Below are 19,587 nucleotides of genomic sequence, written 5' to 3'. Positions count from 1 at the left end.
GCAAGCGACATGCATGCGTGTGGTGAGTGCGTATGTGTGTTTTGAGAGGCTGCGGTATGTTTGTGTTAAAGTCTCCTTGTGATAGGCCGGACCTTTTGCCGATTTATAGTGCTACCTCACTGAAGCATACTGCCGAAGACACCCAGCAGGACACCCCACCCGGTCACATTACACTGACAACGGGCCAACCAGCCGTGCCACTCCAAATATGCTGAGCACTAAGCAGGAGTAGCAACTACCATTTTAAAGACTCTGGTTTGTCTCGGCCAGGGGACAGAACCCAAAGCCTTCCTAACAGGGGCGAACGCTCAACTAAAGGCCAAAAGTAAGGCAGTGTCAAGGGAGACGTTAGGAAGAAAAAAGTTGTTAAGAGAGAAGAGAAAAGATAAGACCCTAAATTTAGTCGCCTCTTACGATCATGCAAAGGGGGCAGCAGGTACAATTCTTACGCCCGACCTGCAGGGCAGGAGAAAAGATCAGTCTCTCATAGGACCAGTACATCTTCAATGATGGGCGCTGAGATTCCTCTGGGATATGTTGCTTTTCAGCTGAAGCTTCCCTGTAATTAAGTAAAGGGGAACGTTTGGTGTAATGGTAAATGATGAGTCCTGTCATCCAGGATCGTGATAGCTTCGGCCCAAAACAGAAATCTTTCTTTTGTAGGAATGGTGGGATTTTATTGAAAGGTGTAAAATATCCTTGAACGAAAGAGAATAAAAGGAGTTGTATAAAAGGTCGGTCTGCCCCTGCCCCACCCCAACCCCCGGGGGCTAAATGGCACAGACCAATGGGGAATATAAGAAATTCTTCGAAATCCTTTTGTTGAGTTTTTTGCCATAATCTCTGAAATACCCTATGGACCTCTTTTCTATTTCTATTATAAGGTGGGTGTGCCAGTCCAATTTCCGTAAATTGTGCAGTGTACAGGTGATACATCAAAAGAATTATTGACGAACCATCTACATTTTAGTAATAGATGAATGAAATTATCAAAAATAAATAATATAAAAGCTTAAGAAATAAAAAAAAAAACTAATTGACTTTCCCTTTGTTCTGCACTAAGGTATTAACTTAGCTACCACAGAAAATCTACCAGCCGTACTGTAACCATGGCGACAGGAACACAGGATTCTCCCTGCACACCATACGAGTTGCTGGATATCATCACCAGTCCTAGTGGCGGTTTATGCATGATGCCCTCCGACTCTTACAATGAAGTTTTCCCTAACATCTACATAGGAGAGGAGTAAGTCTAAACAAAAGTACCACAGGGCGGAACAATATACATCCGTCCAATGTTGTATAGTGTTATATACGATATTGCATTTAAATTAGATTTGAATCACCCTAAGAATGTTTAGCCGGCATGCTTTAAATCTCACTTGTCACAACAAAGTCAATGTTCGTTTTGCTAATAGTATGAAGAAAACAAGTAATTAAAAATCTTCACCTCATTAAACTTAATATGATAATAATACAGCATACAAAGATAACTACAGACATATGTAGGAGATCAGGTACTAGAAATAAACAGGACAATAACACTCGCCAAAATAGTTGAATCAGAATTATTTTCGGGAAACACAACTTCATATCACTTTTACAATGAAATGTAAAAAGCTTTTGCTAAAATAGTCGATTTAAAATTATTTTCATGGAATCCCAACTTCATACGAAAATCATAATGTATTCCAAGTTTGATCAGTCGAAACATGCTGGAGATTGCCGGACAAACAACAGTTTACGTCGGACAGACGACGCCATACCATAATACTGCCGTCAAGTTTTGAGGGGCGTATAAAATACATTGGATATGTGAACAAAACAAGCATTCACATGCATGTACGTAGAACTCAAAATAAATCAGACAAGGGAAATACAAGCTATCGAAGTTCTCGGAGAAAGGAAATCTTCGGTTTTATTTATGACATGTTGATCTGTGTCATATCAAGTTATTTAACCTTCATCAGCATGTTGTGCTGGTTAATCATTGTTTCGTGGTGATCGAACGTCGTCTTTAAAAATCACAGAAATGAGATGTATTCAATATTAGTTCACCACCAAATCACCTGCCAGTTAACATATCAACTCATGTGACTTATCAGGCCCATGGGGCCTCTTGTGTTTATTTCCTGTCGGCAGTCAACATCAGTCATGGGATTGGTGATATGTTGGAAACAAGGGTAATTTAGTTAACTACGGTGTAGGATGGACGAGTTATTGTAAGTATCGGGAACATTTCTTGGTCAAGGTTGGCTGGGTTGGACGAGATATTGTAGAGATCGGGAACATTTCTTGGTCAAGGTTAGCTGGGATGGACGAGATATTGTAGAGATCGGGAACATTTCTTGTCAAGGTTAGCTGGGATGGACGAGATATTGTAGAGATCGGGAACATTTCTTGGTCAAGGTTAGCTGGGATGGACGAGATATTGTAGAGATCGGGAACATTTCTTGGTCAAGGTTAGCTGGGTTGGACGAGATATTGTAGAGATCGGGAACATTTCTTGGTCAAGGTTAGCTGGGTTGGACGAGATATTGTAGAGATCGGGAACATTTCTTGGTCAAGGTTAGCTGGGATGGACGAGATATTGTAGAGATCGGGAACATTTCTTGGTCAAGGTTAGCTGGGATGGACGAGATATTGTAGAGATCGGGAACATTTCTTGGTCAAGGTTAGCTGGGATTGGACGAGATATTGTAGAGATCGGGAACATTTCTTGGTCAAGGTTAGCTGGGTTGGACGAGATATTGTAGAGATCGGGAACATTTCTTGGTCAAGGTTAGCTGGGATGGGCGAGATATTGTAGGGATCGGGAACATTTCTTGGTCAAGGTTAGCTGGGATGGGCGAGATATTGTAGAGATCGGGAACATTTCTTGGTCAAGGTTAGCTGGGTTGGACGAGATATTGTAGAGATCGGGAACATTTCTTGGTCAAGGTTAGCTGGGTTGGACGAGATATTGTAGAGATCGGGAACATTTCTTGGTCAAGGTTAGCTGGGATGAAGGAGATATTGTAGAGATCGGGAACATTTCTTGGTCAAGGTTAGCTGGGATGGGCGAGATATTGTAGAGATCGGGAACATTTCTTGGTCAAGGTTAGCTGGGATGGGCGAGATATTGTAGAGATCGGGAACATTTCTTGGTCAAGGTTAGCTGGGTTGGACGAGATATTGTAGGGATCGGGAAAATTTCTTGGTCAAGGTTAGCTTGGATGGACGCGATATTGTAGAGATCGGGAACATTTCTTGGTCAAGGTTGGCTGGGTTGGACGAGATATTGTAGAGATCGGAAACATTTCTTGGTCAAGGTTAGCTGGGATGGACGAGATATTGTAGAGATCGGGAACATTTCTTGGTCAAGGTTAGCTGGGATGGGCGAGATATTGTAGAGATCGGGAACATTTCTTGGTCAAGGTTAGCTAGGATGGACGAGATAGTGTAAGGATTGGGAACATTTCTTGGTCAAGGTTAGCTGGGATGGACGAGATATTGTAGGGATCGGGAAAATTTCTTGGTAAAGGTTAGCTGGGTTGGACGAGATATTGTAGAGATCGGGAACATTTCTTGGTCAAGGTTAGCTGGGATGAAGGAGATATTGTAGGGATCGGGAACATTTCTTGGTCAAGGTTAGCTGGGATGGGCGAGATATTGTAGAGATCGGGAACATTTCTTGGTCAAGGTTAGCTGGGTTGGACGAGATATTGTAGAGATCGGGAACATTTCTTGGTCAAGGTTAGCTGGGATGGGCGAGATATTGTAGAGATCGGAAACATTTCTTGGTCAAGGTTAGCTGGGATGGGCGAGATATTGTAGAGATCGGGAACATTTCTTGGTCAAGGTTAGCTGGGTTGGACGAGATATTGTAGAGATCGGGAACATTTCTTGGTCAAGGTTAGCTGGGATGGGCGAGATATTGTAGAGATCGGGAACATTTCTTGGTCAAGGTTAGCTGGGATGGGCGAGATATTGTAGAGATCGGGAACATTTCTTGGTCAAGGTTAGCTGGGATGGACGAGATATTGTAGAGATCGGGAACATTTCTTGGTCAAGGTTAGCTGGGATGGACGAGATATTGTAGAGATCGGAAACATTTCTTGGTCAAGGTTAGCTGGGTTGGACGAGATATTGTAGAGATCGGGAACATTTCTTGGTCAAGGTTAGCTGGGTTGGACGAGATATTGTAGAGATCGGAAACATTTCTTGGTCAAGGTTAGCTGGGATGGACGAGATATTGTAGAGATCGGGAACATTTCTTGGTCAAGGTTAGCTGGGATGGGCGAGATATTGTAGAGATCGGGAACATTTCTTGGTCAAGGTTAGCTGGGATGGACGAGATATTGTAGAGATCGGGAACATTTCTTGGTCAAGGTTAGCTGGGATGGACGAGATATTGTAGAGATCGGGAACATTTCTTGGTCAAGGTTAGCTGGGATGGGCGAGATATTGTAGAGATCGGGAACATTTCTTGTTCAAGGTTAGCTGGGATGGACGAGATATTGTAGAGATCGGGAACATTTCTTGGTCAAGGTTAGCTGGGATGGACGAGATATTGTAGAGATCGGAAACATTTCTTGGTCAAGGTTAGCTGGGTTGGACGAGATATTGTAGAGATCGGGAACATTTCTTGGTCAAGGTTAGCTGGGTTGGACGAGATATTGTAGAGATCGGAAACATTTCTTGGTCAAGGTTAGCTGGGATGGACGAGATATTGTAGAGATCGGGAACATTTCTTGGTCAAGGTTAGCTGGGATGGGCGAGATATTGTAGAGATCGGGAACATTTCTTGGTCAAGGTTAGCTGGGATGGACGAGATATTGTAGAGATCGGGAACATTTCTTGGTCAAGGTTAGCTGGGTTGGACGAGATATTGTAGAGATCGGGAACATTTCTTGGTCAAGGTTAGCTGGGTTGGACGAGATATTGTAGAGATCGGGAACATTTCTTGGTCAAGGTTAGCTGGGATGGGCGAGATATTGTAGGGATCGGGAACATTTCTTGGTCAAGGTTAGCTGGGATGGGCGAGATATTGTAGAGATCGGGAACATTTCTTGGTCAAGGTTAGCTGGGTTGGACGAGATATTGTAGAGATCGGGAACATTTCTTGGTCAAGGTTAGCTGGGTTGGACGAGATATTGTAGAGATCGGGAACATTTCTTGGTCAAGGTTAGCTGGAATGGACGAGATATTGTAGAGATCGGGAACATTTCTTGGTCAAGGTTAGCTGGGATGGGCGAGATATTGTAGAGATCGGGAACATTTCTTGGTCAAGGTTAGCTGGGTTGGACGAGATATTGTAGGGATCGGGAACATTTCTTGGTCAAGGTTAGCTGGGATGGGCGAGATATTGTAGAGATCGGGAAACATTTCTTGGTCAAGGTTAGCTGGGATGGGCGAGATATTGTAGAGATCGGGAACATTTCTTGGTCAAGGTTAGCTGGGATGGACGAGATATTGTAGAGATCGGGAACATTTCTTGGTCAAGGTTAGCTGGGATTAAGGAGATATTGTAGAGATCGGGAACATTTCTTGGTCAAGGTTAGCTGGGTTGGACGAGATATTGTAGAGATCGGGAACATTTCTTGGTCAAGGTTAGCTGGGATGGGCGAGATATTGTAGAGATCGGGAACATTTCTTGGTCAAGGTTAGCTGGGAGGGGCGAGATATTGTAGAGATCGGGAACATTTGTTGTTAAAGGTTAGCTGGGATGGACGAGATATTGTAGAGATCGGGAACATTTCTTGGTCAAGGTTAGCTGGGATGGACGAGATATTGTAGAGATCGGAAACATTTCTTGGTCAAGGTTAGCTGGGTTGGACGAGATATTGTAGAGATCGGGAACATTTCTTGGTCAAGGTTAGCTGGATGGACGAGATATTGTAGAGATCGGAAACATTTCTTGGTCAAGGTTAGCTGGGATGGACGAGATATTGTAGAGATCGGGAACATTTCTTGGTCAGGGTTAGCTGGGATGGGCGAGATATTGTATAGATCGGGAACATTTCTTGGTCAAGGTTAGCTGGGATGGACGAGATATTGTAGAGATCGGGAACATTTCTTGGTCAAGGTTAGCTTGGTTGGACGAGATATTGTAGAGATCGGGAACATTTCTTGGTCAAGGTTAGCTGGGATGGGCGAGATATTGTAGAGATCGGGAACATTTCTTGGTCAAGGTTAGCTGGGATGGACGAGATATTGTAGAGATCGGGAACATTTCTTGGTCAAGGTTAGCTGGGTTGGACGAGATATTGTAGAGATCGGGAACATTTCTTGGTCAAGGTTAGCTGGGATGGACTAGATATTGTAGAGATCGGGAACATTTCTTGGTCAAGGTTAGCTGGGTTGGACGAGATATTGTAGAGATCGGGAACATTTCTTGGTCAAGGTTAGCTGGGATGAAGAAGATATTGTAGAGATCGGGAACATTTCTTGGTCAAGGTTAGCTAGGATGGACGAGATATTGTAGAGATCGGAAACATTTCTTTGTCAAGGTTAGCTGGGTTGGACGAGATATTGTAGGGATCGGGAACATTTCTTGGTCAAGGTTAGCTGGGATGGGCGAGATATTGTAGAGATCGGGAACATTTCTTGGTCAAGGTTAGCTGGGTTGAACGAGATATTGTAGAGATCGGGAACATTTCTTGGTCAAGGTTAGCTAGGATGGACGAGATAGTGTAAGGATTGAGAACATTTCTTGGTCAAGGTTAGCTGGGATGGACGAGATGTTGTAGGGATCGGGAAAATTTCTTGGTAAAGGTTAGCTGGGTTGGACGAGATATTGTAGAGATCGGGAACATTTCTTGGTCAAGGTTAGCTGGGATGAAGGAGATATTGTATGGATCGGGAACATTTCTTGGTCAAGGTTAGCTGGGATGGGCGAGATATTGTAGAGATCGGGAACATTTCTTGGTCAAGGTTAGCTGGGTTGGACGAGATATTGTAGGGATTGGGAACATTTCTTGGTCAAGGTTAGCTGGGATGGGCGAGATATTGTAGAGATCGGAAACATTTCTTGGTCAAGGTTAGCTAGGATGGACGAGATATTGTAGAGATCGGAAACATTTCTTTGTCAAGGTTAGCTGGGTTGGACGAGATATTGTAGGGATCGGGAACATTACTTGGTCAAGGTTAGCTGGGATGGGCGAGATATTGTAGAGATCGGGAACATTTCTTGGTCAAGGTTAGCTGGGATGGACGAGATATTGTAGGGATCGGGAAAATTTCTTGGTAAAGGTTAGCTGGGTTGGACGAGATATTGTAGAGATCGGGAACATTTCTTGGTCAAGGTTAGCTGGGATGAAGGAGATATTGTAGGGATCGGGAACATTTCTTGGTCAAGGTTAGCTGGGATGGGCGAGATATTGTAGAGATCGGGAACATTTCTTGGTCAAGGTTAGCTGGGTTGGACGAGATATTGTAGGGATCGGGAACATTTCTTGGTCAAGGTTAGCTGGGATGGGCGAGATATTGTAGAGATCGGGAACATTTCTTGGTCAAGGTTAGCTGGGATGGGCGAGATATTGTAGAGATCGGGAACATTTCTTGGTCAAGGTTAGCTGGGATGGACGAGATATTGTAGAGATCGGGAACATTTCTTGGTCAAGGTTAGCTGGGATGGACGAGATATTGTAGAGATCGGGAACATTTCTTGGTCAAGGTTAGCTGGGATGGACGAGATATTGTAGAGATCGGGAACATTTCTTGGTCAAGGTTAGCTGGGTTGGACGAGATATTGTAGAGATCGGGAACATTTCTTGGTCAAGGTTAGCTGGGATGGACGAGATATTGTAGAGATCGGGAACATTTCTTGGTCAAGGTTAGCTGGGATTGGACGAGATATTGTAGAGATCGGGAACATTTCTTGGTCAAGGTTAGCTGGGATGGACGAGATATTGTAGAGATCGGGAACATTTCTTGGTCAAGGTTAGCTGGGATGGACGAGATATTGTAGAGATCGGGAAACATTTCTTGGTCAAGGTTAGCTGGGTTGGACGAGATATTGTAGGGATCGGGAACATTTCTTGGTCAAGGTTAGCTGGGATGGACGAGATATTGTAGAGATCGGAAACATTTCTTGGTCAAGGTTAGCTTGGTTGGACGAGATATTGTAGAGATCGGGAACATTTCTTGGTCAAGGTAAGCTGGGATGGCCTAGATATTGTATAGATCGGGAACATTTCTTGGTCAAGGTTAGCTTGGTTGGACGAGATATTGTAGAGATCGGGAACATTTCTTGGTCAAGGTTAGCTGGGATGGCCTAGATATTGTATAGATCGGGAACATTTCTTGGTCAAGGTTAGCTGGGATGGGCGAGATATTGTAGAGATCGGGAACATTTCTTGGTCAAGGTTAGCTGGGATGGACGAGATATTGTAGAGATCGGGAACATTTCTTGGTCAAGGTTAGCTGGGATGGACGAGATATTGTAGAGATCGGGAACATTTCTTGGTCAAGGTTAGCTGGGATGAAGGAGATATTGTAGGGATCGGGAACATTTCTTGGTCAAGGTTAGCTGGGATGAAGAAGATATTGTAGAGATCGGGAACATTTCTTGGTCAAGGTTAGCTAGGATGGCCTAGATATTGTATAGATCGGGAACATTTCTTGGTCAAGGTTAGCTGGGATGGGCGAGATATTGTAGAGATCGGGAACATTTCTTGGTCAAGGTTAGCTGGGATGGACGAGATATTGTAGAGATCGGGAACATTTCTTGGTCAAGGTTAGCTAGGTTGGACGAGATATTGTAGAGATCGGGAACATTTCTTGGTCAAGGTTAGCTGGGTTGTACGAGATATTGTAGAGATCGGGAACATTTCTTGGTCAAGGTTAGCTGGGATGAAGGAGATATTGTAGGGATCGGGAACATTTCTTGGTCAAGGTTAGCTGGGATGGACGAGATATTTTAGAGATCGGAAACATTTCTTGGTCAAGGTTAGCTGGGATGGGCGAGATATTGTAGAGATCGGGAACATTTCTTGGTCAAGGTTAGCTGGGATGGGCGAGATATTGTAGAGATCGGGAACATTTCTTGGTCAAGGTTAGCTGGGATGGGCGAGATATTGTAGAGATCGGGAACATTTCTTGGTTAAGATTAGATGGGATGGACGAGATATTGTAGAGATCGGGAACATTTCTTGGTTAAGATTAGCTGGGATGAATGAGATATGACAGGAGCTATTATATTATAGGGATGGGCGAAATATTTTTACCTGATTTGCACAGGACAAAATATATGTTCAATGTCCAACTTCAAAATGATTTAATGAATCCATGAAAATACAGTTCTGGTCAAAATTTTGATTGTGAATAAAATGGAGGTTAATGCTTTTTTGGACATTGAAAACGGAAACAGTTCGTCCTTATAAAAATGAGTTAAACAATGGTATCGATTTTGTGCATGTAAAAGAATCGCATGGATAGCGCGGGAAATGTTGCCTTGTGTGGTAAATGGTTGTTCAATAAACTCTTGATTATTAATAAGCCCATGTATTTATCGGACATTGTTAAGCGATTTAATTGCTGTTTGTAGATCAATCGCAAAGAACAGAGTTGGCTTGAAGAGACTTGGCATTACCCACATACTGAACGCAGCGGAGGGGGAAACCGCCTTCCATGTCAACACCAACTTCGATATGTTTAAACGTGTTGATATCGACTACTACGGGATCCAGGCAATGGACCAAATGAATTTCCAATTGACACCATACTTTGATAAATCAGCGGAGTTCATCCAGAAGGCTATAGATTCTGGAGGTAACTAATTAAATATCTTACAGTAAATTGTAATAATACATAGTAATCGGATATCTTACCAGTAGTAATACATAGTAAAAGGAGATATCTTTCCAGTACTTGTCGACAGATCGCAGCCTGTCTGTCATCGTTAGATACCCATGGCAATACGTTACACTACACTTATCCCCATGGGTCAACTCAGTGAAAAATCCTCGTTTCACTAGAGCGTATTTGATTGCCTCCGTCACATTTTCCTATCGGAATTGCAAATTGAATGTAACGTAGGCTTTGTAGAAGTTGCATATCAACAACAGTAGCGGCGAGTGATCTGACAGATGCATAACTACCAAACAAAACATGCTTAAGTGATGAGAAAGACGGGTATCAGGAATTTCATCCTAAGTGAACGCCGCAAATTCTTTCATTGTTGATGGACTGTTTAGCTTACTGACGCACAAATGACATTCTACACACACCTGGGCTGTTCCTAACATCCAAAACCATTACCGTACTAGATTATACTCGTTTATGTCACTAAAGATTGGTAGGACTTCTTCCCCATTATATGCCTATCACAAAATATGCACGTTTTCATGTACTTTTTGATATTCTGCCCTCAAAACTGAAGAGTTCTTATTCTGAAATAGCATAGTGCAATCAATCAACCATGGGTATCAACAGACGACAGTCTGTCAACTAGTAGGTAGATTGTTGACGGATGACAGCCTGTCCACTAGTGGGTAGATTGTTGACAGAAGACAGCCTGTCCACTAGTTGATAGATTGTTGACAGATGACAGCCTGTCCACTAGTGGGTAGATTGTTGACAGATGACAGTCTGTCCACTAGTGATATATTGTTGACAGATGACAGTCTGTCCACTAGTCGATAGATTGTTGACAGATGACAGCCTGTCCACTAGTCAATAGATTGCTGACAGAAGACAGCCTGTCCACTAGTCAATATATTGTTGACAGAAGACAGCCTGTCCACTAGTGATAGATTGTTGACAGATGACAGTCTGTCCACTAGTCAATAGATTGTTGACAGATGACAGTCTGTCCACTAGTCAATAGATTGTTGACAGATGACAGCCTGTCCACTAGTCGATAGATTGTTGACAGATGACAGTCTGTCCACTAGTCGATAGATTGTTGACAGATGACAGCCTGTCCACTAGTCAATAGATTGTTGACAGATGACAGCCTGTCCACTAGTGAAAGATTGTTGACAGATGACAGCCTGTCCACTAGTGATAGATTGTTGACAGATGACAATCTGTCCACTAGTCAATAGATTGTTGACAGATGACAGCCTGTCCACTAGTGAAAGATTGTTGACAGAAGACAGCCTGTCCACTAGTGAAAGATTGTTGACAGATGACAGCCTGTCCACTAGTGATAGATTGTTGACGGAAGACAGCCTGTCCACAAGTCCATAGATTGTTGACGGAAGACAGCCTGTCCACTAGTCAATAGATTGTTGACAGATGACAGCCTGTCCACTAGTCGATAGATTGTTGACAGAAGACAGCCTGTCCACTAGTGATAGATTGTTGACAGATGACAGCCTGTCCACTAGTCAATAGATTGTTGACAGAAGACAGCCTGTCCACTAGTGATAGATTGTTGACAGAAGACAGCCTGTCCACTAGTGATAGATTGTTGACAGATGACAGCCTGTCCACTAGTCAATATATTGTTGACAGATGACAGTCTGTCCACTAGTGATAGATTGTTGACAGATGACAGCCTGTCCACTAGTCAACATATTGTTGACAGATGACAGTCTGTCCACTAGTCGATAGATTGTTGACAGATGACAGCCTGTCCACTAGTGAAAAATTGTTGACAGAAGACAGTCTGTCCACTAGTGATAGATTGTTGACAAATGACAGTCTGTCCACTAGTCAATAGATTGTTGACAGATGACAGCCTGTCCACTAGTCGATAGATTGTTGACAGATGACAGCCTGTCCACTAGTGAAAGATTGTTGACAGATGACAGCCTGTCCACTAGTCGATAGATTGTCGACAGATGACAGCCTGTCCACTAGTCGATAGATTGTTGACAGATGACAGCCTGTCCACTAGTCAATATATTGTTGACAGAAGACAGCCTGTCCACTAGTCGATAGATTGTTGACAGATGACAGCCTGTCCACTAGTGATATATTGTTGACAGATGACAGCCTGTCCACTAGTCGATAGATTGTTGACAGATGACAGCCTGTCCACTAGTCAATAGATTGTTGACAGATGACAGCCTGTCCACTAGTGAAAGATTGTTGACAGATGACAGCCTGTCCACTAGTGATAGATTGTTGACAGATGACAGCCTGTCCACTAGTGAAAGATTGTTGACAGAAGACAGCCTGTCCACTAGTGAAAGATTGTTGACAGATGACAGCCTGTCCACTAGTGATAGATTGTTGACGGAAGACAGCCTGTCCACTAGTCCATAGATTGTTGACGGAAGACAGCCTGTCCACTAGTCCATAGAGTGTTGACAGATGACAGCCTGTCCACTAGTCAATATATTGTTGACAGATGACAGTCTGTCCACTAGTGATAGATTGTTGACAGATGACAGCCTGTCCACTAGTCAACATATTGTTGACAGATGACAGTCTGTCCACTAGTCGATAGATTGTTGACAGATGACAGCCTGTCCACTAGTGAAAAATTGTTGACAGAAGACAGTCTGTCCACTAGTGATAGATTGTTGACAAATGACAGTCTGTCCACTAGTCAATAGATTGTTGACAGATGACAGCCTGTCCACTACTCGATAGATTGTTGACAGATGACAGCCTGTCCACTAGTGAAAGATTGTTGACAGATGACAGCCTGTCCACTAGTCGATAGATTGTTGACAGATGACAGCCTGTCCACTAGTCGATAGATTGTTGACAGATGACAGCCTGTCCACTAGTCAATAGATTGTTGACTGATGACAGCCTGGCCACTAGTCAATATATTGTTGACAGATGACAGTCTGTCCACTAGTGATAGATTGTTGACAGATGACAGTCTGTCCACTGGTCAATAGATTGTTGACAGATGACAGCCTGTCCACTAGTCGATAGATTGTTGACAGATGACAGCCTGTCCACTAGTCGATAGATTGTTGACAGATGACAGTCTGTCCACTAGTGATAGATTGTTGACAGAAGACAGCCTGTCCACTAGTGGGTAGATTGTTGACAGATGACAGCCTGTCCACTAGTGAAAGATTGTTGACAGATGACAGCCTGTCCACTAGTGATAGATTGTTGACAGATGACAGCCTGTCCACTAGTCAATAGATTGTTGACAGATGACAGCCTGTCCACTAGTCGATAGATTGTTGACAGAAGACAGCCTGTCCACTAGTCGATAGATTGTTGACAGATGACAGCCTGTCCACTAGTGATATATTGTTGACAGATGACAGTCTGTCCACTAGTGATAGATTGTTGACAGATGACAGCCTGTCCACTAGTCGATAGATTGTTGACAGAAGACAGCCTGTCCACTAGTCGATAGATTGTTGACAGATGACAGCCTGTCCACTAGTGATATATTGTTGACAGATGACAGTCTGTCCACTAGTCGATAGATTGTTGACAGATGACAGCCTGTCCACTAGTCGATAGATTGTTGACAGATGACAGCCTGTCCACTAGTCAATAGATTGTTGACAGTTGACAGCCTGTCCACTAGTGATAGATTGTTGACAGAAGACAGCCTGTCCACTAGTCAATAGATTGTTGACAGATGACAGCCTGTCCACTAGTGATATATTGTTGACAGATGACAGCCTGTCCACTAGTCGATAGATTGTTGACAGATGACAGCCTGTCCACTAGTGATATATTGTTGACAGATGACAGCCTGTCCACTAGTCGATAGATTGTTGACAGATGACAGCCTGTCCACTAGTGAAAGATTGTTGGCAGAAGACAGCCTGTCCACTAGTGAAAGATTGTTGACAGATGACAGCCTGTCTACTAGTCCATAGATTGTTGACAGATGACAGCCTGGCCACTAGTCAATATCTTGTTGACAGAAGACAGTCTGTCCACTAGAGGGTATATTGTTGACAGATGGCAGCCTGTCCACTAGTCAATAGATTGTTGACAGATGACAGCCTGTCCACTAGTGATAGATTGTTGACAGATGACAGCCTGTCCACTACTCGATAGATTGTTGACAGTTGACAGCCTGTCCACTAGTGATAGATTGTTGACAGAAGACAGCCTGTCCACTAGTGAAAGATTGTTGACAGATGACAGCCTGTCCACTAGTGATAGATTGTTGACGGAAGACAGCCTGTCCACTAGTCCATAGATTGTTGACGGAAGACAGCCTGTCCACTAGTCAATAGATTGTTGACAGATGACAGCCTGTCCACTAGTCGATAGATTGTTGACAGAAGACAGCCTGTCCACTAGTGATAGATTGTTGACAGAAGACAGCCTGTCCACTAGTGATAGATTGTTGACAGATGACAGCCTGTCCACTAGTCAATATATTGTTGACAGATGACAGTCTGTCCACTAGTGATAGATTGTTGACAGATGACAGCCTGTCCACTAGTCAACATATTGTTGACAGATGACAGTCTGTCCACTAGTCGATAGATTGTTGACAGATGACAGCCTGTCCACTAGTGAAAAATTGTTGACAGAAGACAGTCTGTCCACTAGTGATAGATTGTTGACAAATGACAGTCTGTCCACTAGTCAATAGATTGTTGACAGATGACAGCCTGTCCACTAGTCGATAGATTGTTGACAGATGACAGCCTGTCCACTAGTGAAAGATTGTTGACAGATGACAGCCTGTCCACTAGTCGATAGATTGTTGACAGATGACAGCCTGTCCACTAGTCGATAGATTGTTGACAGATGACAGCCTGTCCACTAGTCAATATATTGTTGACAGAAGACAGCCTGTCCACTAGTCGATAGATTGTTGACAGATGACAGCCTGTCCACTAGTGATATATTGTTGACAGATGACAGCCTGTCCACTAGTCGATAGATTGTTGACAGATGACAGCCTGTCCACTAGTCAATAGATTGTTGACAGATGACAGCCTGTCCACTAGTGAAAGATTGTTGACAGATGACAGCCTGTCCACTAGTGATAAATTGTTGACAGATGACAATCTGTCCACTAGTCAATAGATTGTTGACAGATGACAGCCTGTCCACTAGTGAAAGATTGTTGACAGAAGACAGCCTGTCCACTAGTGAAAGATTGTTGACAGATGACAGCCTGTCCACTAGTGATAGATTGTTGACAGAAGACAGCCTGTCCACTAGTCCATAGATTGTTGACGGAAGACAGCCTGTCCACTAGTCCATAGAGTGTTGACAGATGACAGCCTGTCCACTAGTCAATATATTGTTGACAGATGACAGTCTGTCCACTAGTGATAGATTGTTGACAGATGACAGCCTGTCCACTAGTCAACATATTGTTGACAGATGACAGTCTGTCCACTAGTCGATAGATTGTTGACAGATGACAGCCTGTCCACTAGTGAAAAATTGTTGACAGATGACAGCCTGTCCACTAGTCGATAGATTGTTGACAGATGACAGCCTGTCCACTAGTCAATAGATTGTTGACAGATGACAGCCTGGCCACTAGTCAATATATTGTTGACAGATGACAGTCTGTCCACTAGTGATAGATTGTTGACAGATGACAGTCTGTCCACTGGTCAATAGATTGTTGACAGATGACAGCCTGTCCACTAGTCGATAGATTGTTGACAGATGACAGCCTGTCCACTAGTGAAAGATTGTTGACAGATGACAGTCTGTCCACTAGTGAAAGATTGTTGACGGAAGACAGCCTGTCCACTAGTCCATAGATTGTTGACGGAAGACAGCCTGTCCACTAGTCCATAGATTGTTGACAGATGACAGCCTGTCCACTAGTCGATAGATTGTTGACAGAAGACAGCCTGTCCACTAGTCGATAGATTGTTGACAGATGACAGCCTGTCCACTAGTGATATATTGTTGACAGATGACAGTCTGTCCACTAGTCGATAGATTGTTGACAGATGACAGCCTGTCCACTAGTCGATAGATTGTTAACAGATGACAGCCTGTCCACTAGTCAATAGATTGTTGACAGTTGACAGCCTGTCCACTAGTGATAGATTGTTGACAGAAGACAGCCTGTCCACTAGTGATATATTGTTGACAGATGACAGCCTGTCCACTAGTCGATAGATTGTTGACAGATGACAGCCTGTCCACTAGTGATATATTGTTGACAGATGACAGCCTGTCCACTAGTCGATAGATTGTTGACAGATGACAGCCTGTCCACTAGTGAAAGATTGTTGGCAGAAGACAGCCTGTCCACTAGTGAAAGATTGTTGACAGATGACAGCCTGTCTACTAGTCCATAGATTGTTGACAGATGACAGCCTGGCCACTAGTCAATATCTTGTTGACAGAAGACAGTCTGTCCACTAGAGGGTATATTGTTGACAGATGGCAGCCTGTCCACTAGTCAATAGATTGTTGACAGATGACAGCCTGTCCACTAGTGATAGATTGTTGACAGATGACAGCCTGTCCACTAGTCAATATATTGTTGACAGATGAAAGCCTGTCCACTAGTGATAGATTGTTGACAGTTGACAGCCTGTCCACTAGTGATAGATTGTTGACAGAAGACAGCCTGTCCACTAGTCAATAGATTGTTGACAGATGACAGCCTGTCCACTAGTGATATATTGTTGACAGATGACAGTCTGTCCACTAGTGATAGATTGTTGACAGATGACAGCCTGTCCACTAGTCAACATATTGTTGACAGATGACAGTCTGTCCACTAGTCGATAGATTGTTGACAGATGACAGCCTGTCCACTAGTGAAAAATTGTTGACAGAAGACAGTCTGTCCACTAGTGATAGATTGTTGACAAATGACAGTCTGTCCACTAGTCAATAGATTGTTGACAGATGACAGCCTGTCCACTAGTCGATAGATTGTTGACAGATGACAGCCTGTCCACTAGTGAAAGATTGTTGACAGATGACAGCCGGTCCACTAGTCGATAGATTGTTGACAGATGACAGCCTGTCCACTAGTCGATAGATTGTTGACAGATGACAGCCTGTCCACTAGTCAATAGATTGTTGACAGATGACAGCCTGGCCACTAGTCAATATATTGTTGACAGATGACAGTCTGTCCACTAGTGATAGATTGTTGACAGATGACAGTCTGTCCACTGGTCAATAGATTGTTGACAGATGACAGCCTGTCCACTAGTCGATAGATTGTTGACAGATGACAGCCTGTCCACTAGTGAAAGATTGTTGACAGATGACAGTCTGTCCACTAGTGAAAGATTGTTGACGGAAGACAGCCTGTCCACTAGTCCATAGATTGTTGACGGAAGACAGCCTGTCCACTAGTCCATAGATTGTTGACAGATGACAGCCTGTCCACTAGTCGATAGATTGTTGACAGAAGACAGCCTGTCCACTAGTCGATAGATTGTTGACAGATGACAGCCTGTCCACTAGTGATATATTGTTGACAGATGACAGTCTGTCCACTAGTCGATAGATTGTTGACAGATGACAGCCTGTCCACTAGTCAATATATTGTTGACAGATGAAAGCCTGTCCACTAGTGATAGATTGTTGACAGTTGACAGCCTGTCCACTAGTGATAGATTGTTGACAGAAGACAGCCTGTCCACTAGTCAATAGATTGTTGACAGATGACAGCCTGTCCACTAGTGATATATTGTTGACAGATGACAGTCTGTCCACTAGTCGATAGATTGTTGACAGATGACAGCCTGTCCACTAGTGAAAGATTGTTGGCAGAAGTCAGCCTGTCCACTAGTGAAAGATTGTTGACAGATGACAGCCTGTCTACTAGTCCATAGATTGTTGACAGATGACAGCCTGGCCACTAGTCAATATCTTGTTGACAGAAGACAGTCTGTCCACTAGAGGGTATATTGTTGACAGATGGCAGCCTGTCCACTAGTCAATAGATTGTTGACAGATGACAGCCTGTCCACTAGTCAATAGATTGTTGACAGATGACAGCCTGGCCACTAGTCAATAGATATCACATTTCATTTGCGGTTGAGTATATAACATGTGTTGAATTTATAGTTGTATTTCTTAAGAAATATAAGAGGTGCCTTTTAAATGTTTTTCTTGATTCTTCTGTAATCGTACAGATTAAAGACAAAAGTTATATTTGGTAGTGTGGTATAGTATAGTATAGCGGGATAGCATAGGTATAATTGTATTATATCATAAAAGGAAAATAATCGTTTTTTTAGCTGCTCGTTCTTTTATTGAAAGTGTGTTGGCAATGTACAAAATGTGCAGCACATCATGAACATTACACAGGACAGAATGGATAGCATTAATTGGTACAGTTCACTTGTTGTTTCAGAAAATGTGTTGGTGACCATCAATTCACTTATTGATTGTTGTTTCAGGAAAAGTGATGGTGAACTGTAAGGTCGGAGCAAGTAGGTCAGCAACACTAGTTCTGGTGTATCTGATGATCAAACATCACTTAACAATCCAGGACGCAACACGATTGGTCAGGACTAAACGAGAAATTTGTCCAAATGACGGCTTTCTGCAACAGCTGTGTGATTTCAATGAGAAATTGAAGAAGGCAGGACATTTTATACACAACCAGGATGAAGCCTCTGCTAATGTGGAAAGTGAACATGTAAAGAGAGAAGAAGATGGAAAAGGACCTCATTGTGTCGACAGTGTGTGACACTATCATTGTATGGTTACATACAAACTGTCCCCAAGGTGTCGACAGTGTGTGACACTATCATTGTATGGTTACATACAAACTGTCCTCAAGGTGTCGACAGTGTGTGACACTAACATTGTATGTTATATACAAACTGTCCTCAAGGTGTCGACAGTGTGTGACACTATCATTGCATGGTTATATACAAACTGTCCCCAAGGTGTCGACAGTGTGTGACACTATCATTGCATGGTTATATACAAACTGTCATCAAGGTGTCAAGACAGTGTGTGACACTATCATTGTATGGTTGTATACAAACTGTCATCAAGGTGTCGACAGTGTGTGACACTTATCATTGTATGGTTACATACAAACTGTCAAGGTGTCAACAGTGTGTGACACTATCATTGCATGGTTATATACAAACTGTCCTCAAGGTGTCGACAGTGTGTGACACTTATCATTGTATGTTACATACAAACTGTCCCCAAGGTGTCGACAGTGTGTGACACTTATCATTGTATGGTTACATACAAACTGTCCCCAAGGTGTCGACAGTGTGTGACACTATCATTGCATGGTTATATACAAACTGTCCTCAAGGTGTCGACAGTGTGTGACACTATCATTGTATGGTTACATACAAACTGTCCTCAAGGTGTCAACAGTGTGTGACACTATCATTGTATGGTTATATACAAACTGTCCTAAGGTGTCCGACAGTGTGTGACACTATCATTGTATGGTTACTATACAACTGTCCTCAAGGTGTCGACAGTGTGTGACACTATCATTGTATGGTTATATACAAACTGTCCTCAAGGTGTCGACAGTGTGTGACACTATCATTGTATGGTTACATACAAACTGTCCTCAAGGTGTCGACAGTGTGTGACACTATCATTGCATGGTTATATACAAACTGTCCTCAAGGTGTCGACAGTGTGTGACACTTATCATTGTATGGTTATATACATACAAACTGTCCTCAAGGTGTCGACAGTGTGTGACACTATCATTGTATGGTTATATACAAACTGTCCTCAAGGTGTCGACAGTGTGTGACACTATCATTGTATGGTTACATA

At 43.1% G+C, this 19,587-nt stretch overlaps 1 protein-coding gene across 1 annotated transcript; it reads left to right on the top strand.

The window, feature by feature from the left end:
- The first annotated feature begins 993 nt into the window (after positions 1-993).
- LOC117335354 (dual specificity protein phosphatase 3-like) lies at positions 994-19,201 on the top strand. The gene is made up of 3 exons (XM_033895292.1): positions 994-1,246; positions 9,530-9,753; positions 18,222-19,201. Exons 1-3 carry the CDS (start codon positions 1,110-1,112, stop codon positions 18,512-18,514), a joined length of 654 nt encoding a protein of 217 aa, XP_033751183.1. The 5' UTR covers positions 994-1,109; the 3' UTR covers positions 18,515-19,201.
- Positions 19,202-19,587: the final 386 nt, after the last annotated feature.

The sequence above is a fragment of the Pecten maximus genome, chromosome 10 (genome assembly GCF_902652985.1).
Source record: "Pecten maximus chromosome 10, xPecMax1.1, whole genome shotgun sequence".
NCBI lineage: Eukaryota > Metazoa > Mollusca > Bivalvia > Pectinida > Pectinidae > Pecten > Pecten maximus.
This window is presented reverse-complemented; position numbering and strand designations above follow the sequence as displayed.